This window comes from Ictidomys tridecemlineatus, chromosome 5 (assembly GCF_052094955.1).
Source record: "Ictidomys tridecemlineatus isolate mIctTri1 chromosome 5, mIctTri1.hap1, whole genome shotgun sequence".
NCBI lineage: Eukaryota > Metazoa > Chordata > Mammalia > Rodentia > Sciuridae > Ictidomys > Ictidomys tridecemlineatus.
The window spans coordinates 70,962,205-70,981,085 of NC_135481.1; the positions used below are offsets into that span (position 1 = coordinate 70,962,205).

At 32.2% G+C, this 18,881-nt stretch overlaps 1 protein-coding gene across 6 annotated transcripts in view; it reads right to left on the bottom strand.

The window, feature by feature from the left end:
• Togaram1 (TOG array regulator of axonemal microtubules 1) overlaps positions 1–18,881 on the bottom strand; it is an 85,211-nt gene that overhangs the window by 22,144 nt on the left and 44,186 nt on the right. For 5 of the 6 annotated variants that reach the window (XM_021730688.3, XM_013361338.4, XM_078050186.1 and 2 more), the window contains 6 exons: positions 18,240–18,340; positions 13,540–13,689; positions 9,510–9,605; positions 7,415–7,590; positions 6,528–6,681; positions 1,145–1,298 (listed from right to left, as the gene is read on the bottom strand). In XM_021730688.3, coding sequence (XP_021586363.2) covers positions 1,145–1,298; positions 6,528–6,681; positions 7,415–7,590; positions 9,510–9,605; positions 13,540–13,689; positions 18,240–18,340 — 831 coding nt within the window. The remainder of the gene's footprint in view (positions 1–1,144; positions 1,299–6,527; positions 6,682–7,414; positions 7,591–9,509; positions 9,606–13,539; positions 13,690–18,239; positions 18,341–18,881) is intronic. The other variant, XM_013361339.4, reaches the window with a different exon arrangement.

Consider the following 18,881-nt stretch of genomic DNA (forward strand, 5'->3'; position numbering starts at 1 on the left):
AACTCCACATCATGTTCAACCACAAGAATGAGATCAAAATTGTAATGGGTCACATCCCATGCATGTACGATATGTCAAAATACACATCCTACAGGAAAAGAATCAGGAGACTGATTTTTAAGGGGCAACAAAAAAGAAGTATATCAAGAAGAAAAGAATGTTAACTGTGTCAAATGCTGCTGAAAGGAGAAGAGGAAAACCGATTAATGAACAGGGTAGATTTAGCAAAATGGTCACTTTTGCCATCTTAAGAGATGTGGTGGTTGAGGTGGGGGTGGTGAAAAGTCAATTAAAAGTAGTCAATTAAAGAAGACTGAGAAGAGAACATGATGTTAAAAAGCAGAGACAATGAGGACTTGTTTTTTCCCCAGTACTTTTGAGGACTTTTAGTTAAAAAGTGTGGGTTGAGGTGACAAATGGGATGAAGAGATGCAGTTTAGGGAGGTAGTTTGTTTTAAAATAGGAGATATAAATTATAGCATACTATTTTTTTTTTTTTGGCTGGGGGTGTGGGTACTGGGTATATCAAACCTAGGACCTTGCCCATGTTCTACTACTGAACTACAGTCCTGTCCTACTTATATCACATTTTTATGTTGATGAATTTGATCTAACAAAGGCACAACTAGTGATGAGGCATAGGATGGGACTGCAACAGATAAAGGAATAGGAGAGAAGACAAAACAAAGGTAGTCTTCAGCTAGTGGATGCTCAAGCTGAACAACTGGGATGTATGTTGCCATTATCTTTTTGTCTCCCTTGAGTTACTGGCTGAACTGGCTGGGTGGCAACTGTGGTAAGAGCACATTTCAGGATTGTTTAAGTTTACATTTCACAAAGAAACAATTTGAGAAATAGTGAGATTTATATTCCAATATCAAAGGGTTTGCATAATTCATAATAAAACTAACCTATGTCCCTGATACAAGTTATAATGTAACGGGTAATACAGTTAGATTAGGGCCAGAGTTTAGCTACATTAATAAGTTCAAAAGACTCAGAGGCCTAGGAGTTAAAATATATTTTTTAAATCTATGTAAATAGGATTGTTTCAAGGTTTTAAAAAAACTTATGTTTTAAGGTTTTAAATATAAATTTACAAAAACCTTTTGGAACTTTTTTAAGTTAAGGATGGTTAACCTACCAATCCTCATCAGCTAAAAGCCTTAGGGCTTCTGTCAGGGCTATTTCTGGCTTGGAAAATGGCCGTAGTTCTGATGAATCCATTATTTCTGGACTATGAGTAACAGAAGGCATCCTTTCTTTATACTGTGGAATGGCTCCAGGAGATGCTTCAGCTAAAACAAAACATTAAATAAAGTATAAGAGAACCTTGATACAAAGGACACAAATCAAAAGGTAATGGTATTCTTATGGTATTCTTATGGATGTTACGGATCTTTCTTTTCTTTTTTTTTTTGGTACTGGAAATTAAACCCAGGATACTCTACCAGTGAACTATATCACAGTCCAGTTTTTATGTTTTAATTTTGAGGCAGGGTCTCCCTAATTTGCTCAAGCTAACCTCAGACTTGTGATCCTCTTATTTCAGCCTCCTAAGCAGCTGGGATTATAGATGCACACAAGATGTTATAAATATTTCTTTCTACTAGCCAGATGTGGTGATGCATGCTGCCTATAATCCCAGCTACCCAAGAGCCTGAGAAAGAAGGATTACAAGTTCAAGCCCCGTCTCTACAATTTAGTAAGACCCTGTCTCAAAATAAAATATAAAAATGGGCTGGGGATACTCAGTGGTAGAACACAATTCCTGGTACTGGGGCAGGGGGTGGGGGAAGTGGAAGAAAAAACTAGTATTAGTTTATTCTTTAAGAAATTGTAATACCCAGGGGTCAGAGGTTGTAGCTTAGTGGTGGAGCACTTGCCTAGTACATGTGAGGCCCTGGGTTCGATCCTCAGCACCACATTAAAAAAAAAAAAAAGAATAAACAAATAAAGGTATTGTGTCCATCTATAACTTAAAAAAAAAGAAATTGTAATACCCAGAAAGCACAGTTATTTAAAACTTTCTTATATTGAAGATTACTAATAAATTCCATTTAACATAAATAAATAAGTAGTTTTCAGTCATGGGTCATAACAGTCTAGCTTTTAGAAGCTAAAAGAATCAATATGAAATCATTTTGTAAAAACATGAATATATATACCTGCATTGTTCCACAACTTTATTAAAAAATAAAGTTACTTGGCAACTATATTTAGAATTCTAATTGTTTTTCTCTATTGGTATAGTATCAATAGTCTATAATGAATCCTGAGTCTATGTGTAGTAATAAGAACAATGTTTGTTTCACTTCAAACATTTACCAAACTTTTTCCACATATAATGCAATGTTCTAGATGTTAGGAAAACAAATTATTGTCCTTCAGTGCTCAAGGTAATGCCCTTAGAGCACTGCTCAGTGTAAGACATGTGCAGTGAATGTGTTAGGGAAAAAAAAAATCAAATAGAATGGCCTTGTGTAAGTGAGAAAAGATATACTGGTTCTTTTTCCATGTTGAGATTTTTTTTTAAAGAAGAAATAGTAAACACTAGAAAATGACTATCATGAAAAATTATTTGACTATATTATTTGTGAGAAAATGTTATAGGAAATCACAAACATAAGAAACTTCTCTTAATGTTGTATACTAATTACATATTCAAAGTTTCTATCAATCATTTAAAATCCAAAGGCAATAAGGCATTAATGATATTAGCTTAGATTTACTAAGTACTTTGTTGCAGACCTTGTGATAAATGTTTTACAAACTTTACTGCATTTAATTATTTCAATAAAATGGAAGGACATACTCATTATCTTTATTTTGCAGCTAAGACAAAAACTGAGTTTTATATAGGCTAAAAAATTTGTTTGAGGACTTGATGATGACAATTGCAATGGCAGGACTTAGATTTAAGTCCATTATTCCTTATGATTTTGTATAAAGAGGTCTATTACAGAATCTCTACTTTCAAAATATTGATAACACGGCTGGGGTCATGGCTCAGTGGTGGAGCATTTGCCTGGCACATGTGAAGTGCTGGGTTTGATCCTTAACACCACATAAAAATAAATAAATAATGGGCTGGGGTTATGGCTCAGCAGCAGAGCACTTGCCTAGCACATGTGAGTGCTGGGTTCGATTCTCAGCATCATATAAAAATAAAATAAAGGTACTGTGTCCAACTACAACTAAAACAAAATATTTTTTAAAAAAATAAATAAATAAAATAAAGGTATAAAAAATTGATAATGTATTTGATAGGACAAATATGATTTTTGGATTAATATGGTGATTAAAATCATTAATAGTCTTTGCTAGAGTAAATCACACAATGAGCAAGATGATGTGTCCATTAAAAAATATAACAAATAGATCCATTTCGTTTTGTCAATGGTTTAGATATAACCTCATTAGACCTCATATATAAAATTGATATGTATAAATAAAATACAAATGTACTACTACCCATCATTTATTGAAATCTTATTTGGTAGTGTGCTATGTGCTTCATTTACATTATTTCATGTAATTTATTAAAGAATTCTGTAATATTTATTATTAATCCTACATTACAGGAGAAGAAACTGATGCTAAAGTTTTAAGAATTCCATTCTACTCCACTCTGATTGTCAATTTCTTTCTTTCTTTCTTTTTTTCTTTTCCTTTTTTTTTTTTTTTTTTTTTTTGGTGTTGGGGATTGAACCCAGAGCCTTGTGCATGTGAGGCAAGCACTCTACCAACTGCGCTATATTCCCAGCTCCATGCCCACTCTCATGAGAGAATAACTTATTAGACAGAGGTGCAGACAAATACCCAATTTTCAACCTTTTGGTTATACCAGCATCAATACTATTACCTATATTTACTTTATTTTCACCTGAAAAAAGTGAAACAAAACAAGTATTATTCTGGAAAAGGAAGGTGCAAAGAATACCAGTCTAAAGCAGTGCTACTCAAACTAACTTTTTTTAAAACTTCCATTCTGTTGCAGATTGATACTTTTATACAATAAAAGCACTGTGACAATGTCCAATAGTTAAAATAGTTCTAAAAACTGAATAGGTTTTTTAATGTATCCTGTCACGGATGAATAATAAATAATTCTTTAGTTTAAGAACCACATTTTGAGTAGCAATAAACAGATAAAGAAGCTTCTTAAATGGAGACATATACAACTACAATTTTGCTATTAGAATTTATTTTTTGGCAATATGTTTATAACTATAAATCAAATTAAACATTTAAATTTGGGTTATGGGAGGGAAAGGGAGAGAAAAGGGGAATTGCATGGAAATGGAAAGAGACCCTCATTGTTATAAAAAACTACATATAAGAGGTTATGAGGGGAATTGGAAAAAAAACAAGGAGAGAAACGAATTACAGTAGATGGGATAGAAAGAGAACATGGCAGGGGAGGGGGGATAGTAGAGGATAGGAAAGATAGCAGAATACAACAGTTACTAGTATGGCATTATGTAAAAATGTGTATGTGTAACCGATGTGATTCTGTAATCTGTATTTGGGGTAAAAATGGGAGTTCATAACTCACTTGAAACTAATGTTTGAAATATGATATGTCAAGAGCTTTGTAATGTTTTGAACAACCAATAAAAAAAATAAATTTGGGTTATATACACAAAATTTTTGTTTTGTTTTGTTTTTTGTGGTGCTGGGGATTGAATCAGGGCCTTGTGCATGCAAGGCAGGCACTTTACCAACTGAGCTATAGCCCCAACCTCCAAAATTTTGTAAGTATAGTCTTATATTGAAATAACATAAGAGTGACTCCAAGAAAGCATTCTTTTGATACTTCTCAGAAATCTAATATGTAAAGCCTATATTATAGGCAAAATGAATACTCCAAAATTTATGATGTATTACTATTTGTAGTACTGCTACTACTAGTACTTCCACCCATACTCTTAACATAGGCTTAGATGGGTAAGAAGTTTTTTTATTTTTTATTTTTTTATTTTTAGCTATTGACAAGTCTTTTATTTTCTATACATTTATGTATATGTGGTGCCATTCACATTGTGTGTGTGTGAATCAAACCCAGTGCCTCACACATGCAAACCCCAGCCCCAGAAAATTTTTAAAATTTTTTCTCCCTGGATTTTATGAGATTAACAAAAAAAAAAAAAAAGAAATTATCTAAGAATGCTAACAGGCTTAATTTCATGATTGCCTATATTTAACATTGTATGACTATATTTAATCACCAACTTTATAGGCCAAAACCTCTCATTAAGCACAGTTTCAACAATGATTAGCTTTGTGAATGCAGAATTTCAAAAAGTTTTTTATACTTCTTACATTATAAAATAAATATAAAGCAGAACCTTAGACACTCTTCTAGCATAAATCTCTATTTTTATCTTCAAAGTGTGTCACCTATTTCATTTATATCTTACTTTTTTCTGTATTTTTATTGATATCTAGGCTTCAGAACCAACATAAATTTAAGAATGTTTATTACAGTTCATAGTTTATGCTTTAATAATATTTAATAAAATAACTAAGCAATAATACTTACTATTTACTACAGTCCATAAAATTTACATTTTAATCTATAATATTTTTTCCTAGTTGTTAGTATATCTAAGATCTATTCAATGGTTTTAAAAACAATATAGGAGGGGCCAGGGTTGTGGCTCAGTGGTAGAGCACTTGCCTAGCATCCGTGAGACACTGGGTTTGATCACCGGCACCATATAAAAATAAAACAAATAAAATAAAGGCATTGTATCCATCTACAACTAAAAAAAAATTATTTATATATATATATATGAAATGTGGATACTACTTTTACTTAAGCATAAAACACAGTGGTACTCAATGACAACCTGAATAAATGATAAATACAATGCCTTTTTTGATGATGCTCTAATATAAACAGCTTCAGTATCTCAGTTACTTTTATAAAATTGGATACCAGTCTTTAGTAAAAAGAAATATTTCCTTGAAATAATTTGGACCTTTGAATTCATATAATTATAGGGGTAGAAAATTAAGATCTGTTTCCAGGTCTCAAAGTTAATCAAAGCTAGAACTGATAGGAATCCAGATCTATCTATTGACTTTTGGTTCAGTGTTCTTTCTCTCACAGATGCCCTGTGTCACATGTGGTCTCTTCATCTTAACAAGCATTTGTAACATTACTCTTTATATTTAAACAGTAACCTACCCTAATCTGAAAACACTAAACATGTGACAGTTTTAAACTGGGTCCTCCTATCTATGGAAGGATGAAGGCAATATTTTCTAAAGGGGAACTCTCATTTTGATATTCTCACTTCATCTCTAAAAATATTTAAGTCTAGAAGGGAGAACAAAATAATTTTTCTTTTTATGAGAAAGAACTAGTATTTATTATGATAGAAGTTAGTTATTAGGTCTTACAAATTTCAGTAATATGGGTCAATATAGGCCATTCTTAGTCATATAGCATCCTTAGTATTATAGCAGCTTTTGAATATTACTTGACAAAAACACTTCAAAAAGCAAACACTACTTACTTTCAGATGCTATTTTCTCAGTTCCTGTATGTTTCATTCGTTCCCAGTGATTCTGGTCCTTCTTTTCACAATCTTTTATGTCAAAAAGTTCTTTTTCTTCCTTTCTCTTTTGTCTCATTTTGTCATAAGTAGATTTTGAAATAGAAACTTTAGTCTGCATGAAAAAGTTGAAATATCTGGAAGTATTCAGGGAGTTTGAGATTTAAAATATCTTCATCTCAGATAACTGTATGTTTTGTACATTAAATATTTTGCTTTTTTATATTTTTATTATATTTGTTTTATTTTTATGTGGTGCTGAGGATTGATTGCAGTGTCTCACACATGCTAGGCAAGCGCTCTACCACTGAGCTATAACCCCAGCCCTACATTAAATATCTCTACAAAATTAACTCTCTCTCTATATATATATCTCAGTCTTTATTTTAGGAATCCTAATATCTAATAGAATGACATAGAGCTACTATCCAATCACATTTGTGCCTAAGGATATCAGTCTGCTGCTGCTTGAGTATATTATAGAAAAATATTAAGTACATGCATACAGAAACATATATGTATATAAAGTATGTTATAGTATACTTTATTACTAGAAAGAGAACATATTTACTTAGTAGAAAAGGAGAATAATCTAGCTTTTAAATGATTCAGGATCAGAAATCTTACCAATATTTAATTTTTTTTAAATGTTTACTTTATTTTTATGTGATGTTGAAGATCGAACCCAGCGCCCCCTGCATGCCAGCCAAGCGTGCTACCGCTTGAGCCACTTCCCCAGCCCTAAAAATTTTTAATCTAAATATTTTTACTGCCCTACATCTGATATACCCCAAACAATGACATATTGTAGGCTTAAATTTATCCTCATGATTAGTAAATAACCTTACATCTTTGTCATTGTCAACATCAAGATATGATGGAATACTTTGTTGGACTGCTCTTCCATATATCCCTGATGGTGGTTCAATACTTTGTTTACTTGAAAATGTATCCTCATTTTCCATAGAAGATATCACTGGCTGGCTGGAGGTTGTTGGTGCTGAATTTGGACTTCCAAATACACCTACAATCAACCAACCATTGAAGAGTCATTAAGTATTTATGTAATGGCATTCTGGATAACAAAGTTTAAGACAAGAATCTTGCATTCAAGAGCAAACAACTTTGTAAGAAAGACACATTAATTGTAAAATATACAAAAAAATACCCTAACAGGACAATAATATAAGAGGTGAGAGAAAGTAATTCATGATAATATCAAATGAGAACTACATACTGCAAGCATGGAATTCATAGAAAAGTTCACAGGAAAGTTGGTGTGAGCTGGGCATTTAAAACAATTTCAAGAAGAATGGAGTTAAACTGGGATTAGAAGACACAATGGATTTGGGTAGACAAAGAAGAGAGGAAATGCTATGGGATGGGGGTTGTGGCTCAGCAGTAGAGCGATCAACTAGCACGTGCGAAGCCCTGGGTTTGATCCTGAGCATTACATAAAAAATAAATAAAATAAAGGTATTGTGTCCAACTACAACTAAATATATATATGTATACATACACACACATACACATATATAAAAGAAATGCTATGAGATAGGAAGATTTATACACAGAGCTGAACAAGTATAAAGCATGTGTATGGGTACAAGGCAAACAGAGAAATAACAGGGAGTAAGTCTGTAAGAATAGGCTACAGCTCATCTGAGGAGAATATTATTTTAATGAGACTATCAAGCAAAGAAATGAGAAAAGATTTCCAAGAGGTTTTTTTTTTGGGGGGGGGGAGTGGTACAGGGAATTGAATTCAGGAGTACTCAACAACTGAACCATATCCCCGGCCCTATTTTGTATTTTATTTAGCGACAGGGTCTCACTGAATTGCTTAGTGCCTCACTTTTGCTGAGGCTGGCTTTGAACTCATGATTCTCCTGTCTTAGCTTCCCAAGCTGCTGGGATTTCAGGCATGCACCACTACACCTGGCAGTTTCCATGAATTTTATTCTATTTCGTTTTGAACAAAAAGACATATGCCCCCAATGCATATGACACATTTTTCAGTTTAAAAGAAATTAATTTAAAAAGATACTTGCAATGGTGTTGGTCAAAGATCTCCCAGCCCCATAAAATATATAACAGGATTTAATTTTGATTTGTCTAGACTCTGTATGGGAGATAAATAAATAATATTGTTTTATTAATTAGTAAGCTGATAAAAACTACCATTTGAATTTAAATTATACCAAAATTCTCATACCTGTCCTAAAACTGTCTTAGAAGTACCTTGTTTACAGTTGTCACATAACATATCTCTCTAAAAATTACTGACATGAATTTACTATAATTTTGTCAGAGGATGGAAATGTGAAGTGCTGACTTCTAATTCTTTCCATTTAATAACTCTTGTTTTTTTTTTTAGAGAGAAAGAGAGAGAGAGAGAGAGAGAGAGAGAGAGAGAGAGAGAGAGAATTTTTAATATTTATTTTTTAGTTTTCGGCGGACACAACATCTTTGTATGGACACAACATCTTTGTATATGGTGCTGAGGATCGAACCCGGGCCACACGCATGCCAGGTGAGCGAGCTACCGCTTGAGCCACATCCCCAGCCCTAAAAACTCTTGTTTTGTTTTTGTTTTGCAGTGCTGGAGGTTGAACCCGGGGCCTATACATATTAGACAAATATTTAACCACTGAGTCACAAACACAGTCCTCAATTTAATAACTTAAAAAAGAAGTTCTATTTAATGTTTGAATTACTCACTATTCTTTATTGACATGCTTTGCTTAAGTCTGAAGAACACAAACTATTAAAAAGCTATGTGGGGGCTGGGGTTGTGGCTCAGTGGTAGAATGCTTGCCTAGCATGTGTGAGACACTGGGTTCGATTCTCACCACCACATAAAAATTAAATAAATAAAATAAAGGTCCATCAACAACCAAAAAAAAAAAAATTTAAAAAAAAAGCTAAGTAACTCTGAAATACCTTTTCCAACAACTACTACTGAATCTTCTGATAAAGTATTTGTGGAAGTGAAGTCAAAAGTGGAAATTTGCTGTAAATTTGATGACTTTATAAATCCTAAAAAAGAAAGAAAAAACAATGAAAAACGATTTAAAATGCTTACTTAGTTTTAGGATATTATAATATGATTAAAAGTAAAAACTTATTTCATACAAAAATTTATAATTTTTTAATCAGATGTTAATTCAATAAATATTTACAATCTAATATTTATATTTACCTAGTATGCACTAGCCACTAGAGAGAAAAGAAATCTTCCTACCCTTAAGGAGTTTAAACATACCAGGTTTAATGGTGGGAGAAAAACATGCAAATAATCACAGTATGATAATCAGAATAATCACACAGAAAATAATTTGATACCCTAAAACAGATCAAGTCAATCTCACAGCAATCTGTACTTTTCTAGGTTAATTTTTATCTCTGTTTCTAATTATTTACCAAATTATTCTTTCTCCTATTAGACTATAAGCTCCATGGGACAGGACTCATGTCTAGTTTTGATTATTATTGTTTCCTGGAGCCTGGTACAGTGCTTGCAACAGAGTGAGTATTCAATAAATATAAATTAGATGTATGTATCAATATAAAAAAAATGAAAAGCAATATAAAATTAATTTAGGGTCTAGGAAAGAAAAGTAGTTAACTGTTTTTGGTAAATTTAATTGGTAAATGTGATCAAATAACTGATTTTTAAAAAATGAGGTACATAAACTGTTTTGCTAATCTGCTAAGGTTAATAGGCTTGCTCTGGCTTTGTGTGAACACAGCAGAGATAAAGAAACTGATGTAGGTGATAATTTTTCACATATTCTTTTTTTCCATGATGCTGGGGATTTAACTGAAGGCTTTATATATGCTAGTCAAGTGAGCTACATCCTCAGCTCCACATAATTTCTTCTTAAGTAATTTGGAATAACCAATGTACAGCACACACCAACTAACAGAAACAATGACTAGCACTCGCACACACACACACACACACATACACACAAAATGTTCTGTGACAAAGGAATGCAAAAATCTTAGTAAATGAAATAATTTGCTCAACAGTCCACAAATACACACAAATATATGTGTGTGTCAAATATATATATCAAGAAATAATTGAATAAGTAGACAAGTCTCATAATGAGAAAATAAGGACACATTAAGTTTGAACTTCATTTCTAAGATCAGCTGACAATTACTTTTGATGTGCTTTTATTTTTTTTTTACACTGTATTTTCTTCTAAACAGAAATGTTAAAAAGAAATATTGCTCATTGTCTCAATCCTAAAGATAAAGAAAAATATGTTTAAAGGCTTCTTTATACACAAATATCCTTATATAATCTTTTGTCATTTCTGTCTAATTCATTCAAATACAGAAAGAGAACATGTTAACTCATGGTTGCTAACACTGTAAACATCCATCATTAATCACCTTCTCAAGTCATTAACTGGACTCCACAATGTTGTGTAGAAAATGGGCAGGTTCAAAGGGAATGCCAATAAAGGAAAAGAATGGGAAGACAAAAAGGTGGTTATAAGAGCTAACCCTAAAAAAGACTGAGGTTTCTTAACAAAATGAATCCATTTGGAGCCAGGTGCAGTAGCACTTGCCTGTAATCCCAGAGACTCCAGAGGATGAGTCAGTAGAATCATAAGTACTGGAATAGCCTCAGCAACTTACCAAGACCCTGTCTCAAAATAAAAAAAATATAAAGGGCAGGGGGTGTAGCTTAGTGCAAAGTGCCCTGGGTTTAAACCTCAATACCATTAAAAAAAAAAAAAAATCCTTTGGCTACACAACCGCAATATTTCTTTTGGGAAACTTTGTATTCTGTTTAAGACTATACTTACTATTTACTTTTACCTGACTATTTGAGAATGTACTTTTTGAGTGATTTTGCCCACTTTTAAAATTTAGTTTTAATGGGCTAATCACCATTCCATTTATTTCATATATGACAAATGAACAGATTTCTACACAAAGCATATTGAAGATATAAAGATGACAATATTATTACTCTTAAGAAACTTATAACTTAATGTGGAAGATATTAAATGTGCATAAATTAACTAGCAGGTAGGGTGACTGACGAGAGTAAAGAAGACTATTCCAGATCAAAAAAATAAGCAAAGTTTTCCAAAGAAGTAGCTTTTAAACCAGTATTCAAAAGCAGACATGAACTGAACACATTAAGATTTGGATAAAGCATACAGGCTTTGCAATTACAAAGTAAGAAAAGCTACAATATTACAAGTGCCAGAGTATTAGGGCATTAAAAGAGGAATAGTAAGATAAAGCAAAAAAGTTAAACAGAGGCAACATGATTACGGTTTTTTTTTTTTTCTTTCTTTCTCCTGGTACCAGGGATTGAACCCAGAGGCACTTACCCACTGAACCACATCCCCATCCCATTTTATTTATTTAGAGAAAGGATCTCACTGGGTTGTTGAGGGCCTAAGTTGCTGAGGCTGGCTTTGAACTTGTGATGCTCCTGCCTCAGCCTCCTGAGCCACTCAGATTACAGTTGTGTGCCACCTTTCTAAGATTATAAATCTTAAAAGTTATGCTATAGAGTAGAAACTATATTCTATGGTTAACAGGGAACCACTCAAGATTTTCAATATGGAGGAGAAGATCACTGTATTTTAGAAAGATGATTCTGAATTTAAAGGGATAAAAATCAGAGCTAAGTCTTTCCAGAAGGCACTATAATTTTACAGGAAGAAGCAGCAGAAGGCCAAATCACAAGTATGGCTGCAGATAAAATCAGACTTAGAAGAAATGATAGGATGGACTACTTCCAAAACATGGAGCTAAGGATAAGTAGACAACAATGACTTTAAAGTTTTATGTCTCCACAATTAGGAAAACAGTAACGCTATGGAAGAGAAACCTATCTTGAAGTTTCGTTTTGAACATGTTTGCTATTAAAAAATTTAATATTTTTTTTTTAGTATGAGTTACTTTTAAGTATTTTTGTCTTTGATTTTCTTTACATGAGAAATAAAACATGTAAGTAAATATAAAAATCCCATCATTTTATTTTATAAAAACAATAAACAACTTATTGCTGCCACAAAGAACAAATATTGAATTTTTTTAGAATAAATTTTAAGAAATTTACAAAAAATAAAAAATAAAAACAAGGAAAAGCTTATAATCAATTTTTTACACAATATGGGTCACTTCCACAATAAAAAGAGCTAACATATCTGATTACCTGCATATACATGATTTAAGATTATCAGAAATAAAGTATTGAAGTTAATATTATCATGACCACAGTTGCTACTGAAAAAATGATAGCTCTGTACTTACTTATTTTAGATTTCTAGGCTTAAAAACAGAGGATTTCTAATTACTCTATTTAAATGTTTATAACCTTCAAAATCACTTCTTTTGTCGCCTAGAGGTAATTTTTAATATGCAGCTTGTGTCAGAATCTCTTAAGAAATGAATAAAGCAGTCACTGGATGGACTAGCCAATAATTAAAAACACATAAATTGCTAACAAATGGTCAGTGATAACAAAGAAGCTCTTTCCCAGGTTCTACCACAGGAAATTCACATTCTTGTTGCCACAGTTTTACTCCATGGTTACAACCTAATCAGACATTTGGGAGTAATTTACTCACATGATTGCCTCTACATTATTGGAGTGGAAAAATGTCTTGTAAAAAATTTTGTGTGTTTGTGTGTGTATGTTAGGATGCGTGTATACTCTTGGGGTAGAAGTCAGGAGGGATTCCCTAGTTTCAACTCATGGGCAGTCCTTTCCCTTCCCTGGTTCCTTAGGCAAATCCATTTACCAACACAAACCTGTGAATTCTTTTATTCTTCAACATTATTTAAGTAACACATCAGCAGAAGGATAAGATGAAAAACCTCAAAACTGAGAATTTTCAGTTAAGTTTTTCTTTATTGGCATGTTTAGGGAGAACTCTGATGTAGATTCTACTGTATTTTTAAAAATTAATTTGTTATGAAATTTACTAACCTTTTGTATGCTTATGTCTTGGGTTTTCCTTATTTTGTATTTTTAAAGCACTGGGTAAAATGTCATGTGACCTATCATCTTCACAATCACCACATCCAAACCCATAGTTCATACGTTGGCCAATTATGCTTACATTGGATGTTGTAATCCCTATGAAATAAAATAAATATTTATTTAAATAATTTAGGTAATATTATGTAATAGGAACAAATCTCTCAAAATCTGATTACCTACATATACACGATTTAAGATTATCAGAAATAAAGTATTGAAGTTAATATTAATATAATATTAATATAATATAATCTTGCCTTCTAACCTTTTCAAAAGGCTGGCAACATACTAGAATTATAAGATGACAGTAATTTAAAAGTTATATCACATTTTAAATCATGTAATACTTTTTATCTAAGAGATAAAACTATTATAAGTTATACTACAACATTTCTTAAAATAGGTTTTAAAATTGCAATGAAATATAAAATGTAATACTTGAAAAATATGATCCAACGTATATGTCTAAAAATATGACAAGCATTTAATATTTAAAAGACACTTTTGCTGGGCATGGTAGTGCATGACTGTAATCCCAGTGACTCAGGAATCTAAGGCAAAAGGCTCACAAGTTCAAGACCAGTTTCAGCAACTTAGTAGACTCGTTCCAAATTAAAACTTAAAAAAGGGCTGGGGCTATAGCTCAGTGGTACAGTGCCACTGTTTTTAATCCTCAGGACTACCAATGATAATGATAATAATAATAATAAATCCACTTAACTTTACACACAATTTTTTTTTAATTCAGAATTTTAAAACAGTGACAAGAAAAATGCCTATATTCTTCATTTTTCTCTTTTTCTCCTTTTCCCATGTATTGGTCTGGTTGATGAGGCAGGAAAATACTAGTGATTAAGAATCCAGTATCTGGAATCATGGCTTCCTGGCTTTAAATCATAGCTACTTAACCTGGACAAGACACTTAACCTTCTATGTGAAATGATAACAGTAGAATCTTTTCTAGAGCTGTCATGTGGATTAAAGTAAGAAAACAGCATAGTACCTACCTAGAATATTATAAATACCTAAATATTATTATATCCTTAATTAAAAATAAAAACAGAACTCTCTTCTATGCCTCCTTCTAAAAAAATAAAAAAACTTTAAATATATATTTGAACTTACCACTCTATACTAATGCTATGCAGCTATTACAACCACAGAATGTCTAGGCAATATTTAGTCACTGTCCATTTTTATAAGTAGCTCCTACATAAATCATCAAGCAATAATAATAAGAAATTGTTTTTAAATGTTGTATTTTTTAAAATTTATTTTTTAGTTTTAGATGGACACAATATCTTTATTTTGTTTTTATGTGGTGCTGAGAATCGAACCCAGTGCCTCACGCGTGCTAGGCGAGCGCGCTACTACTTGAGCCACATCCCCAGCCCAAAAATGTTGTATTTTGGATAAGAGTTGTGACTCAGTGGTAGAGTACTTGCTTGGCATGTGTGAGGCACTACATTTGATCCTTAGCACCACAAAAAATAAATAAAATAAAGGTATAAAAAATGTTGTATTTTTAAAAAACAGGATGTGGGGAGAAGAAGTAACTGATGGCAGCTGGGCTAGAAAGAACTGTGGAATAGAAGGCCTTAGATCAGTTCACAAAGATAAACTTAAAAAATATCTGATATTAAATAATAAATATCTGATAATAATAGATAACTTCTAGAAGTAGCATAGACATCTTTAAATTCTTAGTTTTGACAGTCCATAAAGTAAGATTTATAAAGATTCTGGTTTTGGGTGGACATGCTTCCTATTAATAGACAACACTATTGGTATGGGAAAAATTTACTATAACACCATTCAGAAAATCTTAACACAATTTAGAGTAATTGTTGTAGAATATGTGTGGAAGCCTTCAATGGAAACACTATTGTAAAGACAGACTGGATTTAGGATTTTTTTTTTAGTTGTAGTTGGACATAATACCTTTATTTTATTTATTTATTTTCATGTGGTGCTGAGGATCAAACCCCAGCACCTCGCATGTGCTAAGCAAGCTCTCTATTGCTAACCCACAACCCCAGCCCTGGGATTTAGGATTTCTACATAATTGATATTTTCATTTTTATATTCAAATAGTCTTTATTCTGAGCATTATTATTTTCATGTTTTACCTCTGGAAATATAATAAACTTATAGGAATCATTTATTTACAGTAAACAACAAACCCAAATTGATAAAAATCTTAAACCATTAGCAATTTAACAGTTTGAGAGAATGTTAAATTTAAGACTTATCTCATAGTGAATTCAATAACAACAATGTTTGCAAAATGTGATCCTAGAAATTCCTGTTACTTGTTAAAAGTGCAGATTTCTAACCAAGATGATAAATTCATTAGGTATGAGATGAGGCCTCAGAATCTATACATGTGTTACATATGAACCCAGGTGATTCCTAAGATTAAACAAATTTGGAAAACACTAAATATTAGGCAAGTTTGGGGAACTCTGAATACTACATTAGAAGTGTGTACTAAGAAATAATCACTCTATTAAACAAATCCCATGGTCCTACAATTAGCATCAAATCCAGGTTTTAAATCTACTCTTTTCCAAATCTTATCTATCTACAAGATAGTTCCATTTTTGCAAATTAGATACAATAAAGCAATCAGATGTCTCTTTGATCTTTAATGTATTTAAAATGAGGAAACAAAGTTTCAAAGCAGTTAAGTTACTTACACAAAATGTGAATATTATTATTAAATATCAATTTGGGATTCAGCTGGGGTCTTACAGACCTATACACTGACTTACACTGACTTATGACATACATGCTGACTTTATGTGTAGAGTAGTTATCTCTTTGTTGACTATTAGCTTTGTGCAAACCAATAAATTAAGTACATTTGGTTAAGTCAGGCATTCATGATTACGACAGGTTGTTGTAGGTAATCAGAGGGAACTAATCTTTGGGATCAAGAATCTGAGAGTAGAAGAAAAATAAATAACTGAAAAACCATTATAAAAGATGTTAGTGCAAAATGTTATCACATTATAAATTAGGGAAGGCTTCTCAGAAAAAACAAATGAGCTTCTTTCATAGCTGAAAAGGGTGTGATGTAGATTCCAGTTGTCATGCAGAAGAAATAATATGTGCAAGTACAAAAGATGGGAAACACTACTGAAGGTAGTCTGATTTAACTGGAGCACAAGATACAAAGAGGAAAGTGAAAAATAGAGCTGGATAGGTATGCAGGAACCAGATCATTGAAAGATGCCCTGAATGAATTTTGTTAGTCAAGATAGTCAGTTCTACAATGTGGAGGAATGGACTGTAAGTGAATTAAACTGAAACTAGGGAGAAAACTAAGGAAGCTCAGTAGGTAAGGAATGAGAACAAGTGTGAACTAAAGTCATGGTAGTAGGAATCAGAGGAAATAGAATCAGGACATATTTAAGGGCAAGAAATTGAAAATTTTAAAAAAGGATCATATTCATGTACAGCTTTTAGAAAGGTAATTATAAAGTATAACATCACAATTTGTTATAATTCATTCACAATTTAATAGTTTTATTAATCATAAAAAATCACATGCAGTTCCCACTCAAGATAGACCAGAGTCCAAATAGATAACTTACTGCTAAATTTTTTCCTGAGAAGTGATGTTATAAAAAATTAGAGGGATGGGGTTGTGGCTCAGTGGCAGAGTGCTTGCCTTGCACATCTAAGGCACTGGATTTGATTCTCAGAACCACATTAAAAAATAAACAAAATAAAGTTCTAAAAAAAAAAAAAAAATTAGAAATTTCCAGGGCTTGAGGTCGTGGCTCAGTGGTAGTGCGCTTGCCTAGCACACATGAGGCACTGGGTTCAATCCCCAACACCACATAAAAATAAATTTTTAAAAAAGATATTTTTTTAAAAATGACACCATGTTAAAAAAATTAAGAGATTTCCAAGTTAGTTCGCAAAATTTTTAACAAAATACACATATGAACATACCTAGTTCACATGTATCTATATGAACCACAAGTTCATTTAAAAATAAATTTAGCCAGGTGCAGTGGCACATGCCTGGAATCCCTGTGACTTGAGAGTTTAAGGCAGGAGGATCCAAGTTTGATGCCAACCTGGAAACTTAGCAAGACCCTGTCTCAAAATAAAAAAATAAAAAGGACTGGGGATGTAGCTCAGTGGTATAGCACCCTGGGCTCACTCCAAAGTACAAACAACAACAACAAAAAAATATAAAACAAAGCAAAAAAAAAATTAACTTATAATAACTAGTAGTTAACTAGCTAAATATTGTTTTTAAGGGAAATTGTCTTTTGTGATGCTTGGTGGTTCTCTATGTTGTACATTACAATCATCTAAAAGCTTTCAAAATTCTGACAGTGAGGTATTAATTCATAACAACTAAATTAAGCTGTCTGGGTAGGGAAGCCAGGCATAGGAGTACCTATGGACTTAGAGGGAGAAATTAATGATTCAGTTAGATAAATATTTTGTTTCAAAAATAATATAACATTTACCCTTGCCTAAATAGCCTTTTAAGGAGTTTTAAATGATTTACTCTTAATTGATAACAACAAAAATTATAAATCTGAAAATACCTGCTATCATTTTTGATATCATTTAAAAATCATACATCTTATAAATCATGTTTATAGAACATTAATAGATACCTTCACTGGGGCTTTGTTCAGCAGTATGAGAGTTTTTATTCTTTGCAGAAGAAAGTCTTGTTGAACAAGGTTTTGATCCAAATGTTGGAAATATGTCTGACCTATAATGAAACAAAGTAAACATTTGATTTATAGTTGTTCAATACTCATATAATACATTCTCTACTCTTTTATTAACTCATTCAACTTTTAGATAATTAGGCAGCAAACAAATATAAAAAACAATGGCTACTACCAGTTATTGTTCCTTTTTTGTGTGTGGTGCTGGGGATTGAACCCAGGGCTTTGTACATGAGAGGCAAGCACTCTTCCAACTGAGCAACATCCTCATCCCACTATCATTATTAAAAAAAAAAAAAAAAAAAAAATTTTTTTTTTTTTGTAGTTGTAGATGGACAGAATGGTTAAGCATCTCTGGGTTCAATCCCAGGGAGTGGGGATGGGGATTCAGCCCATAAAGGAGGATGTGGTCAACTCCCTTCTTATATAACTCAATATCTAAAGAGAATAATTCTTTGAGATGATGTAGGAAATACTGAATTCTAAATGCTGCCATTGTATAAAGTCAACTTTTCTTCCCAAATAGATTTCAAATTATTTACATGATGTTGCAACTGTAGGAGTACACAATATTTAATTTCA